The 22,835-nt window shown below is 40.7% G+C and overlaps 1 protein-coding gene across 2 annotated transcripts; it reads right to left on the bottom strand.

Moving 5' to 3' along the window:
• Window positions 1-287: 287 nt before the first annotated feature.
• cttn (cortactin) lies at window positions 288-22,121 on the bottom strand. Of its 2 annotated transcripts, XM_073464095.1 has the most exons (17): window positions 22,086-22,121; window positions 19,989-20,223; window positions 17,406-17,506; window positions 17,218-17,291; window positions 16,998-17,127; window positions 14,905-15,015; window positions 14,655-14,709; window positions 12,864-12,974; window positions 11,789-11,899; window positions 10,102-10,212; window positions 8,007-8,117; window positions 6,344-6,399; window positions 6,185-6,254; window positions 5,851-6,095; window positions 4,620-4,758; window positions 3,981-4,049; window positions 288-2,312 (listed from the first exon to the last, which is right to left on the bottom strand). In XM_073464095.1, exons 3-17 carry the CDS (start codon window positions 17,487-17,489, stop codon window positions 2,176-2,178), a joined length of 1,614 nt encoding a protein of 537 aa, XP_073320196.1. In that variant the 5' UTR covers window positions 17,490-17,506; window positions 19,989-20,223; window positions 22,086-22,121; the 3' UTR covers window positions 288-2,175. The 2 variants fall into 2 exon arrangements, with proteins under 2 accessions (XP_073320196.1, XP_073320197.1); XM_073464096.1 differs by lacking the exon at window positions 8,007-8,117.
• Window positions 22,122-22,835: the final 714 nt, after the last annotated feature.

Here is a 22,835-nt window from a genome sequence, read left to right as displayed (position 1 = left end):
AAATAATAAAACTGAAAACCTCTTAAGAATTCATAAATGCTTCCTATAAAAAAGGTTTTAAGAGAAGATTTAAAAGTTGCAAATGCCGCCCGCCTGATTCCTAATCTGAATAACTGAAGCTCAGTTTGATGAGCAGTGTAATTTCTTGGTGATAAAAGTTTAGCTTAATGTTTTTTAGAGTTTGAAGGTTTATCTCTGATTCAGGAAATCACGGCTTGACTAAAAGAAAAAAACCAAAGACAAATCTGTTGATTTTCAGCTGGAGGGAAATGAAACAAGGCGGCAGCTCATCGTTCATAGTTTATTTATTGAAACTAAAAAAAAAGAACAAGCAGGTAATGATGTGACTCAAGCAAACAGAGGTACAGATAAAAATAATGCATTTGAAAAGGTCACTTTTTTATTATAAAACCCCAAAGATGGATTTAATGAAAGCCCTCACACACACACGCTCTCTCAAACACACACACACACTGTTTAAGCTACACTACTGCGATCCACAGACGAGCTGCCGTCTGGTAGAAATAATTAATTAGTGTTTGGAGAATTCACCACAGCGTCTTCCCTTAACAACAGCCTGCTGTCCGTCTCCGCAGGCCGTCTTTACTGCTGAGAAATCAAACCCATTTATAAAGGTCACTCACTCGTTTGGTCGTGATGAGGATGTTCGCTCACGTGTGCACGTCAACATTTTATGACACAAAAAAAAACCCTCCGAGCATTCACGGCAGAAAGACACAAATACACATCCAAAGAAAACCACAGCGACGGCGGACAAAAATATGTTTTCAAATCTCTTATTTCTCAAAGCATCATAAATCAGATCTCTCTGTACATGATTCTAAGCTGTTTAATGTCTGACGATGATTAAAATAATACTATGAGCTGTAGTGCTTTTGTTTAGCTTGTGATTTGCCACAGTGGAGAAAGTCTTTGATATTATGGCCCCGTTATTCTGCGAACAATTTAAACATCAGTAAAGGAGCAAACCTGATTATTGATCATTTATCAAATCAACCTTAAGACTGATGCAAGCATTCAGGAAAAGGACTCGTACGACGAATTAAAGTCTAACGGACGTTTAGTTTCCCACCGAGAATCGAGGGGAATTTAAACTTGACGGACCAGGAAGCAAAAAGAGGTTTATCAGCTTTTTGGTCCACACTCGCTGCACTGAAAGTATTTATCCATCAATATACACGATAATCCAAAGTTTAAACTCCCCTGCTGACATTAAGGTTGAGCTACTTCGCAGTGAGCACCGTGAGCCCCGTGCACAAGACTCGTCTGAGACACATGTTCAGCTCGTTGCTGTCATTACTCTGGTCTTTGGTGAGACTTAAAGAAGCAGCGATACCTGATCAACACCATGTGAGCTCGAATATTGTTTCTGTACAAACAAAAAGCTTCAAAATGTAACACAGGAGTCACCTCAGGCCTGAACAGCCACGATGCATTCTGCAGCTTTAACTAATACAAAGAAAGCTTTGTGCCTGTTTTTAAAGGAGCTTTATGTAAGAATTATAGTTTAAAAAATTATCAACAGAATATGGAGAAATAACTTTAACCTTGTATATGTGTGTTGCAGAGATAGCTACAGAAGTTAGCATGCTAACCAGCTAGCTTTGGCCCATCCTGTCTCATGACACCAGTCCAACATCAGAGGATTAAGATGCAGCGCTGCTCTGACCACCTGCGTTTTGCATCAAAGACAAGAAGTGTGGTAAGTACAGAGGTTGATGCTAACATTAGCGATGTAGCGATAGCTTAAAGGGGGCTAATAATAACATTACTTATGGTGTTAATATGTGAGTTAGATGAAAGAAAGTCCAGTTAGTTTGGAGTCTGAATTTGACAGGTGGCACATTCTTACATATAGCACCTTTAAGCCCAGACAATGAGTTCTGTTTCTTCTCTTGGTATTGAATCACTCTTGTACAACTCATCCTGTCCTCTGCTGCACACAGGGAAACAAACTTGGACTCTGTAGCGACGGATGGAAAAAAGGAGCAACAGAAAGAGAGCTGGGAGACCTGAGGACGTCTCACAGTGTCGAAGCAGATGAGGTGAAGAGAGAAAAGAGTGGAAAGGAAAGAAGAGGATTCGTCTCCTTCCTCTTTTTTTTTTTTTTTTTGCACAAGGACGGGGGACACAGGTCGTCTCAGCGCGGCATCATCATTGTCGAACCTCCACGTAGTTGGCCGGGAAAAGGCCGTAGGCGCCTCTGCACACGCCTCGCCACCAGCCCTCATCGATCATCTCAATGTTGGTGATGATGTCATCAGGGTCGAAGGATATCTCGTCGTCGCCGGCTGAAACGGGAGAAGACAGAGAGGTGACGAAGGAGCACGAGGTATTTATAGAGCTGAGGTGATTAACCAATAATTCTATTCGTCAATCAATAGAAAATTAATCAGTTACCTTTTCCCAGCTCATGTCATGGATTTTCTTTAACAAGGAATCTTGTGGAAACTTTGACCCAACAGGATCCCAAAGCTGTACTCCAAATACTTTTTTACGTTCTGAGTTTTTGAAGTTTGGCCCTCAGAGCTGATTCTCTGTGTGTAATCTGAACCCGTCCGTCATTTTTCACCGGATTGGGTTGAAACTTATCCTGAACCTCCAAGAGACCATAAGGTCATTCTGTTATGAGTGTCACATATGTTGTTAAATTTAGCTTGAGAGCTGAAAACTCACTTTTAGGGTTATTTTGACTGCAGATTTCCCCAAGAAGGATAATTTAAAATGAAAACATTCAAAGATGTTGTATTAATCCTTCACTGGTTATACAGTTTTAAACTGGCTGTGATGTTACATTCAGCAGATTTTTGTTCTGTGTTGATTTCACAGTTTTCTGTCTGTCTGATACCTGTTGAGCCTGTTTTTCATTGGCTTCTGGACATTTTAAAGTTACAGCTCATGGTTTGGTTTGTTGCGTACTAGATGATGTCATCTTGTTCTCTGTGTTGATGCACATTATTTCACGATGCCAACTGATTTCTGACATCTTCAGCATCGACTACACTAAGTTGAAGTTTCAGAACTCATTAATGTCGTCAGACACACAGGACAGGATGACATCATCTGTTATGCAACAAACCAAACCATTTTAAGATGTAACGTGCAAATTTCCAGACACCAATGAAAAACAGGCTTAATAGGTATCAGACAGACAGAAAACCTTGAAGTCATCACAGCACAAATATCTGATGAAATAAAAACACTGAATGGGACTTTACAGACAGTGAAAAGTACAAAAAAAAGTGCTAATTTCAAGCAATTATAAAGGATTAATCTAACATCTTTGTTCATATATATATATATATATATATATATATATATATATATATATATATATATATATATATATATATATATATGCAATTTTCAAGAAAATGAAAATAATCCTTTTTGGAGAAATCTACACTCAAAATAATCCATAAAGTGAGTTTTTATTTCAGCTCTGAAGCTATTTAACAAGTTGTGACAGAACTACATTAATAAACAGAACCAAAATTCAGTTGCAAGAAGGTAAAAACTAGTGGAGATATGAATTTCTGAAAATGACAGATTCTTCATTCTGGTGAAAAAATAAATGACTTCCTGTTATTAATTTGATTACTGTAAAGTTTCCTTAAGGTTTGTTGGAAGTTCAGGACAAATTTCAACCCAATCCAGTGAAGACGAGTCGGGGCTCTGAGTACACTTCATCTGAAGAATCACTACAATGCTGAAATTTAGCTCCGAGAGCCAAACTTCAGAAACACCCATGGATTCAGTAGAAGTTTCAACATCCATGACCTGAACTGGGAAAAGTTCTGGGTTTTGGGTGGGTTGTCCTAAATGACCCATAAAGGATTTTGTATGAAGTCAGTGAGATATTTGGACACTCAACCTTTCAAACAAAACTTGTCTGGCTTTGTCTGTCTGTTAAAGTGGTGATTTGTCATTTGGTGCACGAGAGAGCGCTTCAGCCTCACCTGCTTGGTAGTCGTACAGAGCCACCGCCGTCACCCCGAGGTCCTCGCCGTAATCGTACTGCTGTCCGTCTGCAAGAGAACGGCTGCTAGTAAGAGACGACAGACTGACTCTGGACACAAAAGGTTCGTATGAAGTCATTTTTCTCACAGGATCGTTTCTATGAGACATCATTTAAATCTTTTCTGCAGTTTTGGGTGCCAGTGTTCTGTGTTTCTTGGGTATGCCAAGCCAAATCTAATGCAGTCTAACACAACAGTCCTGCAAGAAATCCTCCCTTCATGTAGTTAATATGTTCAGTTGTTGTTGAAACAGTTTGAGAGATGTCTTCATCTTCAGGTGTTCATGACGGAGGATTTATTACAGGACTGTTGTCTTACACTGCATTACTTTAACTAATAAACTGAGTGTAAATTTGAATAAATTGCCATCATTTTTTCACCTTTGTAGACAATAAAGTTTTACTGTATTCCTGAAATCTTTGTGAGCTTTTCTGTAAGACTTTGAAGAGACGTCTCTGATCTCGTGTCAGCAGATCTGCAGCTGGAATCATTAACTGATCAATCCACCTCATAATTAACCCTGACGAGTTATTTATCAATCATAAACATCAACGGTCACAAATGAAAGCAGAGCCTCACCTCCTGCTGGTGTCTCCTCGGGGGTCTGGTACAGGTCCTGGTCCGGTTCCTCCTGCTGAGCAGGCTGGCTCTGTGGCTCCAGCTCATACAGCTGCTCTCCGTTCTCCTCCGCGGCATCGTGCGACACTTCCTCTGCGCTCTGACGAGACAAACACAATCTGCTTTAGGGACATCGTCTTCTGCAAAGAACACTGATGGAATAAAATCAATTATTTTTACATGTTAATCAGGTCACAGAGTCAGTGTATTACCAAGTGAAGCTAAACGCACACAGGCAGAACTGAGAGCTAATTATGCATTTAAGAGTGAAAAGTATGTCAAGTGCAGCAACGATGTGGTTTATTAACAACATATTAAAACAGGAGGACAGACTTTTTATATATCTCATGATTTAGATGTAATAGTTATTAAGGATGACGCTTTAATACTTTCTGATCATGTTTTAGCATTTTTTGCATAACTCTACAGCACGGGGAGGAGAAATGTAGCATACTATAGATAAATTCATCAGACTTCTTTTTTATACTGTTGGTTTCTGAGCTGGATCAGTAAACAGTGTTTGGTACTGCTGTGTCTCGTGTCTAGGAGGCTGTGTTTGTGGGGCATCACCTGCAGCGACTACAACAAAATAAAATGTTCATCCTGTCATCACCAGTAAGAGGTTAACATTAACCCTCAACAAATTAACACAAGCTACGTCAAATCATCATCCAATATTGTTTGGTTTACTTGTAATTTCAAACCGAGCACCTGTAGCTTCATTCATGCTTCTATTGCAATATTTTTGAAAAGGTTTAAGTCTTAGAGAATAACTTCTTTGCACTTCTACCTGAAATGTGCATTTTGTAGCTTTGAGCCAACAACACAGATATACAGTTAAAGTGTTCCTACACCTTTTCTAGAGTCCAGTTCAGTCACTTTTCAAGCACTTTCAAGGTGCATTTTCAAGCTTTTTCAGCACCTTACAGCTATGGTAATTTACAAATGTATATACGTACACACTTAAAATACTTATTTTACTTCATCACATTAAATCAAACGTTATTGTGCTACAAACAACCAAAATGATGTCTTGTGATATCATGGCTCTGTCCTGAACCTGGCTGAGCTGATCACTTGAACAAGCGATTTATTCGAGGAGCATCAATCACTTTATCCAAAATTTAACCCTTGAAAACGCCTCATTAAAAGCACTCGCATGAACCCTGCTGTAACAACCAGCATGACTCACCTGGTATGTCGCTGCAGCTGGCTGGACTGGTGGAGTCGGGCTGGGACTGGGACTGGGACTGGCAGCAGGGACGGGAGAAGGGGCCTTGGCCTTCTCTTCGATTTTACGGCGCGCCTCCTCTTGCTCCTGCTTCTCCTTGGCCTGTCGACGCGCTCGCTCCTCCTCGGCCCTCTTCCTGTCCTCCTCCTCCTTCTGCTTGGCGATGTTCTCAAAGCGGGCCTTGATGCTTCCTGTGCTGCTGCCGGCTGGTGAGTGGAGAATCGGAGGATAAAGAAATGAGTTCACACGTTGCTTTAAACTCTGACTGACACACAGCTGATGTTGACAAACTCACCAGCCTCCACAGGTTTGGTTTTCTGGTAAGATGAGGTCGGCTTCTCCACCTCATCAAAGGTCCCTGCACTCTGTCGAGACAAGAGACAAAGACGTGACAAAGAGCTCTCCTCATCATTTCACACACACAAACACACAAAACACTCAAAACACTCCTCACCTTATCCATGCGATCATTCTGGACTCCAAATTTTCCTCCAAATCCTTTAGAATAATCTGGTAACAAACAGGAGAAAAGAACATTTTAAGTTTCTGTTTCACATTAATGACTCAACCACAGTCCGCTTCACCAGAACCTGTTTCCCACAGCGGACCTTCAAGTTTCTGTATTAGAAGCTTCTCAGGTCTGCTGAAGTTCAGATGAGGCAGACTGTGGTTGGTTTCAGGAACTGATAAACTGAACTGAAACGAGCTGCTGGGGGCTGATGAGCTCATGCAAACCTGTAGAGAGGAGAAACAAAATAAACTGAGTGCAGACAGAGACAGCAGGAGGACGGACAGGAGAGTCTGAACATAACAGAAGGCAGACAGGTGGGGTGAAGCAGCCATCTTGGCTCAAACTCTGCTTGAAGATCAGCCGTGTCTGTGAGCTCACAGCAGGAGGCCGCTGTGGTCGGAAGACTTCATGCACAAAACAAATGCAGAAGCATACAAACAGCTTCACGGCAGCTACAAACAGCAGGGGAGATGATCAGGGAGGAGCAGGGCCGAGGTGATATACAGTCAGAGATAAATACTGCTCTATTAATATGTCATCAGTTCCTTCATATAATGATGTAACGTATGGGCCACGCCACAGGAGGAGCTCTACACGTCTACAGCTAACTTCTGTGTAGATTATTTACATGAAGCTGCACACTGATTAACATCACCTGACCCAAAACAAAAGCTGTTTGCAGCAGGGAACGATCTGCACATAACAAAAATAAATAAAAGAATAAGAGCAAATAAAAAGGCTGGCAACAGAAAGTTACCACGCCTGAGCAGCACAGAAGAAAATATAGAAATATTACAGGAACTGTGGACTTAATTGTTTCCTTCTACAGAGAAGATCAGTCAGACTAAAGCTAAAAGAAGTCGAATAAAAACTCATTTCTCTCCAATTAAAAAGGGTCAGTTCACCCAAATAACAAAAACATTTTCCCAACTGACTCTGGTGACATTTTCATAACTGAGAATGATGACTTTTTATCCTTTAAAAAATAACTGATTAATCGATTATCAAAAATAGTTAATTTAAAAGTTGGCAGTTTATCGGTCAGCTCTAAGCTGAAGTCTGCATTTTCTTTAATCTGTTGTCCGAGAGGTTCATGAGGTCTCCAAAGTTAACATTAATCAAGGTGTTGTTATTAATGAGAATTAAAGTGGCAAACGTGCATTTTAGATGAAGAACCAAGAACAATTATAAGTTGATGCAGGAGTTTACTACCCAGTTATTGTAAACAAACATTTTGATTGGTTTATAGCTGTGTGGTGTGCCTCCAAAATCAAGTGTGAACTTTGATCTTCATAAAAAATATAAATTTTTCTATCAAACAAAATGACACCAGAGGCAGGTGAGTTTGTCGTCATTTGGGTGGATGAGCTCGTCTACAGTGTTCATGTGAACTGTTTGGTGCTGCAGAGGTGGAGGCTGTGTAACAGTGAGGGGTTATCTGACAGGAGGGGCGTCCTTCACTAAAAGGAAAACAGCCATTGCTGAGGACGAGGAGGATGGAGTGAAGGACGCAGTATCAGGCTGGGAGGAAGCGTTTGGGTGAGGATTGTGGGGGGAACTGAAATGGGAGGTGGGGGAGGTTGTGGTGTTCTGGGGGTATCTGTGCCTTTCTGGGACTCGTGCTTGGCCAGGCTCTCCTTGTGCTCATAGCCCAGGGCACACTGGTCCTGCTTCTCCAGCTCTACCCCATACCGCCCTCCAAACCCACGCTTATAGTCTGCAACACAACACAACACACACAAACACACACATATATGTGGACAGATAAACACACACAGACACACACATATATATACATATAAATAGACAAACATACAGAGACAGTGATACACCGGGCAGGTTCAGTGACATGAAGGAGACACGTCGTGGTTTAAAACAGGAAATTTGTGGGAAAAATCTTCATTCTTCTTCACGTGATGTTGAATTCTTGTGATCAGAATCACCGCTGAGCTCTTTCTAAACATGATGGAGGTCAGAGGTCAAAGCTCTACAACGAACACTGAGCTCTCCCCTCATCCTTCTCCCCGGCCTCTCTGTACCTGCTCTCTTTATCTGGCTCATTTCTTTACTGGCCTCCTCATGTAACATTTAGTGACCGGATGCTTTCCCAGTGTCCCCCTCGTTCCTCAAACCCTGAGCCTTTATGGACTGAAGTGTCAAAATGGTATAAATAGGACTGGGACAGCAGTTTGTGACATTTCACTTCCCCTTTGTGGGTTTGGGACTTTCGATTTTACGTTTTAAAATATATGACAACAAAAAAAGAGAGAACACATCAAAACAAAACAAACCAGAGCAGCAGCTATCGACCACTTTGGTAATCGAGTATTCTGGCGAGTAAGTAATGAAGTAATTTTCATTAAATTACTTTTGCTTTAAGAGCAATAGTAATATCCAGAAGAGAAAGTAAGACAGGTCTCTTAAATGAACAAATCATTGATTTCCTTTTTTGAGAAATTAAATTAAATTTGTAAAATCTGTCACAGCAGGAGTTCAGAGGAGAGGCTGCAACAACGTGATCACAAAAACGACTTTAGTAATCGAGTTAATCGAGGAATCGTTTCAGCTCCGATAGAAACAAAACAAGGTCCAGAATATTTTCCAGCTTGTTACTTTAGTTGAAAAGGCTGAGATGAGTGATTTGAGTGAAGAATCAGTTTCAGGAGAAAATGTCAGATCTTAACATTTTTGTGCTTGTGGAATAATAAGATTAACCAAATAATTAAGAGCGTCATTAGTAGGATTATCAATGGTTTTTTGGGGTTTTTTTTTAGTTTAAGGGCTTTAAAAACACGACAACGCTGTGAATTGTGGGTAATTCCTTCAGGTAAAGGACTTGTGGCTCATTTCTGCTCTGGCCGCGACTCAAAACTGAATCTAAAAATTTTTAGTTTTAGTTTTTTCTCCTCTCGTCACTTCTCTGAAAGCACACTGGGTTCATTTCTCTGTTCAGTCACTGCACAAACTGACCTTTGCTGTCTGATAATGAGCTTCAGGAAGTTAGAAAGTTGCAGACCTCGCTGCTCGACCTTCAGAGAAGCTTTCCTCAGCTTTGAGAATGTTTTTAATAGGATAAAGGGCTTTCTGTTTTATTTCACAACTGACCTTATTTACTCTGAATGACAGCAGCATCAGCAGACATGCAAATCTAAATCTGAGCTGTGGTTTCACTTCCTCTATCTGAAACGTTTTTCACCCACAGATTGAGGAAGTTTTCAACCTTTGAACGACCACATCCAAAGCCACAATCAAACCACATCAGAGCTGAAGAGCAGGGCCGAGGAGGAAGAAGGCTTTTTACAGTGAACACACATTGTTTGCTAAACTCAAAGCAGACAACTTATAAAGGCTGACATTTGGTGGAAATTCCCCCCAAAAGGAGGGTTTGATGTGCAACTTAAACGAGACAAATATCCAGATTTTATTCCTCTTCACCCATAATTTATAATACATTTCTTACTTAATCTAATTTATTTACAATAGAGAAGACAAAGACTGTTTTATCAAGTCAAGTATAAAAACAGCCAAGCTTCAGCTGGTGGTGATTAGTGTTTAACAGGGGTGGATTTTCCCCTGAACACTGAAACAATCAGATTTGACATCATCAGTCTGGAGGTCTATATTTTCGGTCCCTATAACTGTAGATTTTTGCTCAGACAGATCGTGTCTTCCCTAAAAACCATAGAAATCAGAACCAGTACCTTTCTGGGACTCGTGGAGCTGCAGTTTCTCCTGGTGGTCCCATCCCAGCGCCGATTTATCCTGTCTGTCCGTCTGCACACCAAACTTGCCCCCGAAGCCTTTGACGTAGTCTGCAGAGAAACAGAACACACGGGAGAATCAGACGTGAACACATGAACATGTTTCTGGATCCTGATTTCTTCCTCTGGTTGAATTACCTGTGTTTATGTCCGTTACATTTCATCATAAAGAGCGTACAACTGTGTCCTACAAAATTATTACAGGTGATCATAATGTCAAGAACTGGGTTTTAAATTTCTGATTATTAAACTTTATCTGCAAAGCAAAATCTTTCAAAAGAGAATCATGATGCATTAAATAATTAATAACTTCCCCCATCCGTATAGAAAAATCTGATGGGAATGCTTTGGACTATTTCAGTTATTTAACATAAAGCAAATATCCCATTAAACACTTCTGCTCACTGATCTGCAACAACAGCTGCATGATGTAAATATTTAGAAACATTATCAACATATTGTGTGAAGTATCAGGGATGTACGATATACACTTATATTATCAGTCAGTCGCTTTCATTGACCAACAAGCACAGCATCTACACACTCTGATACACTACGTGGCGGTATGCACCTTTAAAGTGGGTTTGCGATCTGCCAACAACCACAGAAGACAAAGAAGCGTCGGACGCCGCAAACTGCTCCACCTCGTAGAGCCACAAAGTGTTGACCAGACAGCCAAACATGTTGCCAGTGTTTTATTAAAGTTTGAGAGGAAGACGACATGATTGTAATTTGCAAAACATGTTCCAGAAGGATTCAGAGAGGGACAAAGTTTTGACACAAACCTTATTAGAGCTGTGAAATATTAAATCATCCATCTGTGCTCAGAACATCTGAGCCTATATTATCCGACAGTGAGCATAAACCACAAGTTAGGAACGTCTTTTTAAGAAATTATTGATTATATTATCAGTATCGGCCATGAGAAACGGGTAGTTATTGGTTATTGTATCATCTGAAAAAAACCTCATCCTGTTTCCTTGTGCACAGGTTGTTTTATCACTGGTGCTTTAAAAAGTCTGGTCCTGTTATCAGAGCATGTGACCCAGTTATCACAGCCTACATCACACATGCAAACACAGCCCAATGCATTGTGGGAATTCTTGAGGTCACCTGCGCCGTCGACATCATCCCGTATATTTAAGCTGCAGTTGGCCAACAGGCAGTAAAGTCAGTCAGACAAGAAGCTACAGGTAAAGCTGCTCTGCTGTGTTGCAACAGAGTCCAGACAAGTCAGGACACACATGAAGGTGTGACTCAGTCACTTCCCTCTGGACACATAAACCCACTGATAACACATCAGCAGCAGAGAGTTCAGGGATCAGAACAAACCACACCTAAATATGTTGATGACAATCTGATGGTTGGTAAATGGACTATAGCCAGGTGTCCATCAGAACTTATGCGAAGCTTCTTCAAATTTTGCGATCTCTATCCCACTTTTCTAATGTCAAACTTTAAATCGCTAATAAAATACATGGACGTAAACAGCTTATGTGATCAATACACATTATCACCACGTGGGAATATTCGTACATGACCGCAGAGGCTCAACTGGCTGATATCTCTACACATATAACACATAATACAGTGTGATGTGATGCGATGCGTCTCTGATGGTACCAACCTTTCTGTGACTCGTGCCTCTCAGTTTTGCCCTGGTACTCGAAGCCCACAGCGCTCTTGTCCACCTTGTCGGTCTCGACACCAAACTTTCCACCAAAGCCTTTGGCATAATCTGCCGATGGCCAAAGCAAAGGAGGAAGAGGAGGGAGAGGAAAACACAAAGTTAAGTCAGGAAGAGGTGGAACAGAGGTAACCCACGACCGATGAGTCTTTCACCACCAAATATTTTTCTCCCCATGCAACGAAACTGGAGATATAAAATGAGATCCAACTTTATACAGATCTATAATTTTTTGTATATTCATTATGACTCAATATAGTTTCTCTAAAAGTTATCACAGTCACATGTTTCTTCTGTCAAACTCTACATTTTACATGAGACATAAACTAAGAGGTCATTATAATCCCTCTGAAATACTGAAGTGAGCCTCTGAGCATATTTCAGTTGTATATCTGCATTTTTAAGAAAGAAAGAAAGAAAAAAGAGAATAAGTGAACAGGAAGAAAACCGATGCCTTCACAACAAAGGGCATGTTTATCAGGCTGAAGCCACAGACTAGAAGGTGCTGGCGACTCCGAGCCAGTCACCTGAAACCTGAGACGAGGAGGAAGCAGGAACATGAAAGGAGAGTGTTTCAGAGAGGAAATGGCCTCCTACGTCTAATAAGACTTCAGAGTCCTTAACGTCCTCTGAGGCAGATGTACCGTGTGTGTCATATCTTACAAACAACATAATAAAATGTTTTATTTGACACTGAGGCAAACAAACATCACGTCACACACGCAAAGAGAGTTAAAAGAAAACAAAGCCGTGGTTTGCAACCTTACATAAGCAGGCTGAGGAATGAAGGAAGAGGAAGAAATGCAAAATAACATGATTTGTCAGGACCTGCGTGGAGCTGTGCTCAGTCAGGACGTGTCGTTTTGTAGAGGTTGTGTGTGTGTGTGTGTGTGTGTGTGTGTGTGTGTGTGTGTGTGTGTGTGTGTGTGTGTGTGTGTGTGTGTGTCTCCATTATCCACATTTCTCCATACCCTCCGGGTTGATGGGAATTCTGCGTCAGGAGATCTAAACAAACCTTTCTGGGACTCGTGTTTCTCGGTTTTGCCCTGGTAATCGAAGCCCACTGCGCTCTGGTCGACACGATCTGCCTGCACGCCGTATCGCCCCCCAAACCCAGTGGAGTAGTCTACACAGCAAAGCAGGGGAAGGGGGGGTCAAGGGTCAAAGGTCAGGGTGAAGCAGCGGTCACAAAGCAGCCCAATTCCAAAATTCCCCATAACATTTATAAAATGTCAGCTGTCATCATCACACACCTGTCATGCTGTTCTTAAATCCTGTTCACCCCAAAATCAACAATACATATTTTTCCTCTTGTATTGCTTTTCATACATCTGGATTGTTTTGCTGTGAGTTGCAAAGTTTTGGAGATATCGGCCGTAGAGATATCGGCCGTCTCTCCAATGTCATGGAGCCAGATGGCACCATAAAATTAGATTTAAAAAAAAACTCAACAGCAATGTCTCTTTCCAGAAATCATGACCTGGTTACTCAAGATAATCCACAGACAGAAGACAACATGCATCAAGGACGAGAGGCTCTTGCTCTTGACAGTCTAGGATGTAAACATTAATGGCGTCCTCCTCGGCTGAGCTGTAATGTCAGCCAGCCTCTCGTCCATGAGTGAATGTACACTTCCCTCTGGACAGGTTTTGGTGGATGCAGTTTGATAGAAAGAAAATAGTTCCTACATGAATCTTCTGGGAAAAAAAGGTCTATGGACAATCTGGAGTAACCCGGTCATGATTCCTGAAAGAGACACTACTGTTGAGTCAAATGTATTTTTTGGTTCCATCCGGCTCCATAATGAGAGAAACAAACCAATCCGAGGCCCATATCTCCAAAGCTCACCAAAAGGATCTAGATGAATGCATTTTTGATTTGGGGATGAACAATCCTTTTAATGAGATACACTTAAAAAGAGAAATATCTGCACTGTTGTTAAATAGTGACACTACGGAGGAATCATTGGAATTGGGCAAATGTGCAGCACTCCTGTGCATGAAACTCTGGAGGGGATGGAGCAACACAAAGGTGATGACAGTATGAGCTCATGAGATCGCAGCTTTAAATACCAAAAGCCCAGAAGCCAGAGTGGACTCCAGAGCACTGAGGCCACCGTTCACACTGTACACAGTGCAGTGGGTAAGTGTTGAGTAGTTTTGTTTCAGCTGTATTCCAGCACATCAGATGTTAGAGTGTTGAATTTAAACTTTAATCTGTTTTTTTCTTAATGTAGAAACCACAGCTCCATTTACATCCTCACTGAGGGGCAGAAGGGAAACAATTCAACACTGCTGATGAGTATCTACAGCTCAACGTGTCAGTTCAAATGCAATGAACTGACTGTTTACTACAAAGTAACATCCCACGACCATAACACTTACAAACTGCACTGTTAACTATGAAACGGCAGTAAAACAAATACAAAACAGCAGCTTCACTAGCCAACAACATTAACACAGCTTCCAGGCGTGGTGTGTCTGTGCAGGACATCCTGGCAGAGCAGAGATCAGCCAGCCTCTGATCAGACAACAGCAGCGCACATGGTGCAGCTGGCCACCAGCCAGATGTTCATCAAACTGTTTGTGCCTCTAAAATGTGTCTCCTGTAGGCAATTTACAAAGCTAATCAAAACCTAACAGGCTGATAAAAACATAAACATTTATTTGTGTCCCCTGAACGAGGAGGTCAGCTCCATGTCCTGGATTAATGGCGACATATATTTATTCAGAGAAGTCTGCCAAACATAACTGCAGGTGATCTGAGGCTGAAGCAAACGGGCAAGAAGTCAAGTTTGTGACATCACCTTTCTGCGAAGCGTGTTTCTCCGTCTTCCCAGCGTACTCGAACCCAACAGCTGACTGGAATGAGAGAGGAAGATTCAATACAATCACTGCTGCAACATCACTGCACTGATTGTGAACATTTTCTGGAACAGTCTCAGTCCGGCTGTGTTTCGTGGAGGAGTTTAACATTTTATGCATCAACAAAAACCATGTTTAAAATCAGCGATACATGTTGTTGTTACTCTAAGTTGTGGCCAGGACAGGAAATACCTGGTCAACACGGTCAGCCTGCACTCCAAACTTCCCTCCAAAGCCCTTGGAGGTGTCCGTCTGGGAGCAGTGCTTGGACAACTTGCTCTGATAGTCGTGACCCACAGCAGACTGTCAGCAAACACACAGAAAAAAGACAATCTCAGTACATAAAAAAAGAGCAGCGAGGGAGCATCTGAGGAGGGGAGAGGTCAGGAAAAGAGCAACACAGCTGGAAACACTGCCAGCGGTTTGAAGTGGTGACACCTGACTCATCACAGTGTGGTGTAAACAGTGCCCGGTCATCACATTCACGCTGCAGTGACCACACAGCCCAGAGAGAGAAAGGTGTGGATGGACGGAGCTGCTTGCCAGGAAAGATTATCGAGTGTGAAACGGTCACAACTGACTCAGCCTGTTCACGCACACACATGCACACACACACACACACACTGAGAGGAACATTAGAGAACCTGCTGAAAAGGCTCAAAGGACTCGCAGGTGATTTAGGTTTGTGAAAATGTTCTAACCCTCTTTGAAAAAATGAAAAGCTACAAAATGGGAGATGTTTAAGAAATACAAACCGGATCTAACAAGCTGGTTTATATTTAGCTACAGCTGCAGGAAACTGGTTTCACACCTCAAAGAAAAGTGGTGAAAAAACACAACAGCAGGATAAGATTTAATCTATCCGTCCACGTATCAGCTATAGAGAACTCACTGTGCCATAGTGCAGCTGTGCACAGGCAAGATATTCACAATAAAGTGAACAGAAGGTACATTACATTAGAGGAAAGCATCCATTATTGATCCAGAGATCAAATAACAGTCAACAATGAGCACTACAACCTAATACAACCTAATCTGGGATAAATGTCTGACACATAATGTTACACTACACTGAGGGTGATAATGATGATGATGATGATGATGATCACCTCTTGAGAGACCAGACAAAATGATTTCCTGTTGGATAAGGACATCAGAATATGATGAAATACTTCATTATCAAGCTCGGGCTTGTTGACAAACCGGTTTTGTTGGGCACATAGATTTTGCTGCTTTCAGGTCTCACTTTCTAAAACACACAAACTTATATTAGATCAACAGGCAGTTTACAGTAACTGCTGCGTTCAAAGACCTCAGGCTGACAAGGTCCTTCTTCAAAGGTGGAACGAATTTAATGATTTTGGGATGTTCCCGTTTCAGGGCTGCAATCCTTTTTGTTATTTATAACTCATACTGTTGCCAGGTAAACCAAGAAATCTTCATTAAAATAAAATAACAGAACTGTTTAAGTCATTCAGCATCACCAGGACCACACAGAAACTACAGCCGCAGAACTCCACACATTTTCCCAGATTTTAAACAAGTACAGTCGCTGCTCTTCAGCCTCAGATCATTAACACATCTCCACCCTCATGTGCATGTGTGGGACAGTCATGTGTCATACAGTCAGCGTTAAGATCAAAGATTGTGGTGCAGTGTGACGATATGTCAAAAAACTGGATTTACTGCTGAAATAAAATATGTATTTTGACCTGCTTGAGATAACTTTAGGTTTTTTAAATGTCAAAAACAATGTTTGTTATCTGAAATGACTGTTGTATTTCACTTTAACATGTAGATATTCATTCTGGATCACCGCTGAAAAGTGTGCAAAAATCAGCAGATTCGTTGGAAAGAGCACAAATTCAGTCAAACAAATTCATGAAGCAACCTTTAATATAACCTGATTTTACACAACAAATATCCTTTTTTGGAAATAAACTGCTTTGAATGCCTTTTTATCCAGCTAAATAACCAATGACAAGAAAATTAAGGACTTACAGCCTTACAAACTGACGGCAGAGATGTCACGAGCTCATGTTCCTGCACAATTGTTGTAATACAACAGATAAACATCAGTGATTGAAATCTCATCTGCCGACATCGGTCAACAATGAGAATAAAGGTTGATACCGTCATTCACCAACAGCTCAGTGCATCCTTAGATATGATACACAAAAAACAAGTTTGAAAGTTTATTTTGTACATTGGAAATATCACTTGCCAAAATAATCTCCCTGTGAGGACCACTTAGAGGTCTTCACAGGGACATTCATCTCTCTTACCTTGTCCATGCGGTCCTGCTGAACTCCAAATTTTCCTCCGTATCCATGCGAGGCTTTGGGCATGGTCTCCAACTCCTTCTGCTTCAGGCTGGTGTGCTCCGTCGACACCGTCTCACGCAGCCGGTGGATACTGTGCCGAGGGAGGACAGAGTCAGGTCACACATTTTAGTGCTTTCTACGTCGAACTTAATACCAAATGAAAAATGATTCGCTTCCTCACTCTATGTGCTCCTGATGTCCGGAGCCCGACACCGTCTTGGCCCCCCAGCGCTGCTCCTTCTCCGATACGTCATTCTAGAAAAAAAATGGCAAGAGCAAGAAAATGGCGATGAGGAGAATGAAGGATGGAGCTGAACTTTAGAAGTGGAGCGAGGAGAACTAAAAGGGAAACAGACGAGTGAAACGTACCTCGAAGTCTGGGTCAGTCTCCCAGTCGTCTGCCTCGTCATTTACAGCCACATTGACTGACTGTCCTGCTGCTGCCTTCCACATGTTTAGAGCAACTCACACTGAAAAACAAAGAAAGTGAACTTGAGACAAACAGAATTTAAACAGGCAGAGAGATCAGATTCAGTTCTTCAGGATAAATTTAGATCTCTTCAAATCTAAACAGGGAAAACAGTCGAAAGCTACAAGACCAGTTTCGTCAGTGGACCGTATGTTTTAATGTTTTAATATTTACTGCAGTTTGTGTCCCAAATATGTTAAACAATAATCACATGTAGAGTTGTGATGATGTAAACTGGCAAAAGACAAACCATTACTGTTTACAGTAACCAACACCTCAAAAGATATGAGGGCATGTGGGTAGGGTATAGAGCTGCAACTAACGGTTATTTTCATTGTTGATTAATCGGTCAAAACTTTTCCCGATTAGCTGTTCGGCCAATAAAATGTCAGAAAATGGTAAAAAATGTTCACCAAAGCCCAACATGTCGTCTTCAAATGTCTTGTTTTGTCCACAACCCAAAGATATTCAGTTTACTGTCACAGAGGAGGACAGAAACCAGAAAATATTCACATTAAGGGGAATCAGAGAGTTTTCACTCAATGAGACTCAACTTGGAAGTCAAAGACTTGTGACTTGACTTAACTTAAGACATGATGACGTGAATGACTTGTCTGGGTCCATTTTGTGTTTTCAGATAGTTGTTTAGTCTGTCAGGGTTTCACAGCTTAAAAGTGGTGTGGAGTGAATGAATATTTGTTTTTGCATGAGAAGAAATTAAGAAATAAGTGAGCTTTTATGAAGCTGTTTGTTTATTGATTGATTACATTAATTTGGAATACAAATTTAATTCATTGTCTTATTTTTTTTAACAGGTTACATAGATTGACCTTGAGGTGAGACCGAAGCATCCCGGGAGGGGAACTTGCCTTAATTAAAGACTCGACTTGACTTGCACAAGAAAAGATTACCTGCTCGATGACTTGAGTCACATGTCTGGTAATTCATTTAAGAGTTGACCACTAATCAATTAAACGTTGCAGTTCAAATACACTCAAAATTAGTTTGGGATATTTTGTTATTTCACTTGATTGTTTATCCTGCGACATATCTGAATTTTAAGTTTGTGAATATGTTTGGTCCCCACAGATAACGTGAAACTTTTCATTTAAAGGTGCCATTTGTAAGAAAAGCTGATTTTTGAGTCCCACTCCCAACTCATCAGATAACGATGCTTTGGGATTGTAGGACGGGTCGGCCACCGTCCCACAGTCAGTTTTTGACTCGTTGGGAATGAGACTCAAAAATCTACTCATCTTAAAAAAAAAGCAGTACAACTACTTTTTAGAAGTGTAGTGTATTAATATAAACTTGAAAACTCTCCTTAATAAACTATCTTAGCACAACATGCGGAGTCTCTGCCAGCTCACATACACCAAATCCTGCTTGCACGCTCAAGTACACCAACCTGCAGAACCCAACAGATTCTGGATCTTTGGGCCTGAAACCAACATCGGAAGGTAAAAGATTTCAATGTCAATATACACTGATCCTCCAAATGTGGTTCAACTTTATATTCAAATATATGTGTGACAGTCCAATGTACTGGATCAGAGATGCGGCACAGCTAAATGGTGTTTATTGTCTGGCTGGTTCTGGTTCTGGGTGATCTCCGGTGATCTGCCCTCTGACTGGAACAAAAGCGTCCTGTGCTAATCTTGATTCCTGACTCAGCGCTGTGTGGTCAGTCCCCATCTGTGTTGGATCAGAGGGGGCAGCAGACGTGGCTCCGTTCACCTCAGCAGGAACAACAGGAGGCTCCTCAGACCCGGAAGCAGCCGGACCGGTCCAAACTTTCAGCGTGTTGGTTACACGACCGAGGTGTCTCCTGCAACACAACCACACCCATCTGCTGCTCACATCCACACACTCACACTTCAAGTGTTTCTGGGGAGGAAAGCTTCGGTTCGTCGGTGCTAATGAGTCGGAACCACGGGGAGCAGCTAGCAGAGCCAAGTTATCCCGACGCGTTAGCGTGATTTCCGTGAAGTTAGCCCGTCTGACGTCACCCCAGCTAACGTTAATGTCGGTCAGTTCGCTCCAATCAAAGTGGGTCGGGTCACAGAATTAAAGGGGATCATGTCCGGAGGTGAAACGCAGTTAATTAGACGGTTGAACCCGTCTTTCCTCGCCCGCAGACGGGCTGTGGAGACGGGATGAACACCTCGGAACCGGATCTGTCGACACATCGGGGTTTAAAGCTGAGAGATGAGGAGCGGTACCGCGCTTATTCCAGCTCCAGAATCAGAACAGTGTGTGTGTGTGTGTGTGTGTGTGTGTGTGTGTGTGTGTGTGTGTGCGTGCCTGGCTCTGTGTGTGTGTGTGTGTGTGTGTGTGCGTGCCTGGCTCTGGCATTTCCTGTTCCAGTTTTCCAGTTAGCTAGCATGCTAAAGCTAACGTGCCTGCCGGGCTGATTAACTGACTCAGCGCGCGCTCGGCGACACAGGTAGACATTTTCCTGAAATAGTCCAGTTCACACTCACCGTCCGACCGCGAACACAGCTCCGACCGCAGGCTCGACGTCGATTCTCCGGTCCAACCTGGTGGATGCAGCCCGTTCACAGCTCCAGCTCGGATGGAGAAGCGGCTCGCTGGGCTCTGCTGGGTCTCTGCTGGGCTCTGCTGGGTCTCTGCTGGGCTCTGCTGGGTCTCTGCTGGGCTCTCGCTCCCTCCGCGGCTCCGCTTCCGGCTCTCCCAGCGTCCCGTCCTCCGCCAGCGCTGACGTCACAGGTGGGCGGGGCACGTAAACAATATTGATTAGTTAAAAAATAAATAATAATAATATTAATAATAATAATGATTTAGTTAAAAAATAAATAATAATAATATTAATAATAATAATGATTTAGTTAAAAAATAAATAAATAAATAAATAAATAAAATAATAATAATAATAATGATTTAGTTTAAAAATAAATAAATAAATAAATAAAATAATAATAATGATTTAGTTTAAAATGTCTTTAAATTATAAGATACAAATAGAAACTATGAGATACAAAGTCATAATTATGAGACGAAAAATCTAAATTATGAGGAAAAAGTCGCAAAAATCTAGATTGAAATAGTGAAAATGATTTAATTTAATGTAAAATGTAATATAGTATAGAGACAAAAAGTCAATAATGAGATTTAAAAAATTAAATTGTGAGATAGTCATAAATATGAGACATAAAGTTGCAAAAATTTAAATAAAAAGTCAAATATGAGATGAAAAAAAGCAAAATTATGATAGTCATAATGACATTTAAAAAAAATCTAAATTATGACCTAAAAGTCACAATGAAAGAAAGAAAAGAAATCTAAATATCAAGAAAAAGTCAATATTGAGACATAAAGTCGCAAAAATTGAGATTGAAATAGTGAAAAATGATTTAATTTAATGTAATTATGAGATAAAAATAGAAATTATGAGACAAAAAGTCTATGAGATTAAAAATCTAAATGAGATAAAAATCACAATTAAACAAAAAAATCTAAATATTGCAAAAAAATCATTATGAGACAGTCGCAAAAACTGAGAAAAAAGTCATAATTATGAGACATAAAGTCAAACATTTCAGATAGACATAATTCACTATTATGAAAAAATCGAATTATGAGATAAATCAAAATTATGAGATAACAATAACAAAATGTATCTGATAATTATGACTTTTTATGTCATAAATGTATTTATTTATTTTGTAAAATCAAGGCTAAAGTTTTATTTGGGCTTCCATATTTATTTTTTTCTTAAAATTATACCACAACAGAAAAAGCCTCGTTCTCAAAAGGTTTTATCCTTGAATCTAAATGGTTTCAGCTCACACACAGTTGTGACAGACTGTAAAAACAAACACTGACTGAATACTTTCTGCAAATATTAAACAAAGCTTCAATAAAAATACAGTTTCGTTAATCTTGTTAGGACTGAGTCCGTTTGTGTGTTTATACGACTCAGGAATGTTTTTCTGTCACCACTTTAAGAAACTTGAGGTGAAAAGAAAGCCTGTTTACGTCTGATCCAGTATCCGATTGATCCAGAGTTATTGATTTATGGGGGGAACAGAAAACATTCTCAAGAGTGATTCCTGAAGGAGACACCAAAAGTACTGTTATACTAAAAGTATATAGAGGAAACACTGATGACCATGCCTACAATTAAACTTTACTGTGTAGTGAAAGATAAATAACCTCAGGTTTCCACCTGCGTGTTAAAAGTACCAGTATTTTGGTTTGGACACAGCTGTGAGGTAACAGGCAGAACAAAACGCAGCTGTAACTGTGCATGTTTTGTTCTGTTCAAGTAGAAGTAAATACAAATGCCAAATGTTGCCAGGAGCACATGTTAGCAGTTACATTTTCTGCATGTGTTTCAACATTTGTAAACGTGACGCCCCTGAATACTTCAGAGACAACCTGGGACATTTTCTGGAGACTAAACCAGGTGTTTTAGAGACACCTCAGGACATCTGCAGTGTTTGTGGTGACTAAAACAGCACACTGTTTTTCTGACCAAACCAAATGTGTTTCTGTGCTTAAACCTGAAACTTTGACAAGAAACAAACAAAACCTTTCTTTAAAAAAGTATTACTTACTATGGTCCACAGCACCACCAGCACCACCAGGCCCAGAGGCTCCACAGACAGGTGTGTGAGGTGCAGGTTGATTGGCAGTGGACCAAACCACTGAGCGGCACACGGAGGGTGGGAACCAATCTTTAGAAACTTAAAAACATAATTGTTTTTGCATCTTTAATTAGCAAAAAATGTTTTCAATGCATCGTCATCATCATCATTATATACTTTTTTACTTTTAAATTATTTTTTTTCGCTGATAAAGGTTATTGAGGAGGACAAATCTTTTTTTTTCTGGACCCTGTCCCCCCGTGATTTCTGCCTATGCCAACATCATTAACTGATAAAACTAGAATATTGTGTTCAGCATTTTCTCCATCTGCTCTGAATTTGTCAGGAAACAGACAAGTAGAAAATAAAATCTGATGAATTAGACAAATTAGTTGTTTTTTACTGTCACATCCTCAGTTGCAGCTGTTGAAAGATGGATTATGTTGCCAATTACACAACTTTTAATTATAAAAACAATCCTTAAACAAATATTTTCAAAAATTCACCTTTTTCATTTTATATTTGTTTTTGTTCAGCTGACCTACTCTGCAGCACCTAAACACTGTCTGGTTAAAGTAGCAAATAACAAGGAATAATTTGTTTGACAATGCCTCAATTTTCCTCTAAAGTTAGAATCAAAGTACATTGTTTTTTTTTCCACAAAACTTCTGGGAAGTTACAGCCCGTAAAATAAAGTGTTTCTTGACCTTTTGAACGGTG

This window comes from Pagrus major, chromosome 4, assembly GCF_040436345.1.
Source record: "Pagrus major chromosome 4, Pma_NU_1.0".
Taxonomy (NCBI): Eukaryota; Metazoa; Chordata; class Actinopteri; order Spariformes; family Sparidae; genus Pagrus; species Pagrus major.
The sequence above is the reverse complement of the archived record's forward strand: the minus strand, read 5'-3'. Positions and strand labels throughout refer to the sequence as shown.

Bases quoted from the DNA above. Each gene is read 5' to 3' on its own strand.
- cttn (XM_073464095.1), bottom strand. From the start codon at position 17,489: ATGTGGAAGGCAGCAGCAGGACAGTCAGTCAATGTGGCTGTAAATGAC. The intron at 15,016-16,997 runs GTAAGAGAGATG...GTTTGCTGACAG, and splicing joins AGCAGGACCGCATGGACAAG to TCTGCTGTGGGTCACGACTA. The intron at 12,975-14,654 runs GTGATGTCACAA...TTTGCTGTGTAG, and splicing joins GAAACACGCTTCGCAGAAAG to ACTACTCCACTGGGTTTGGG.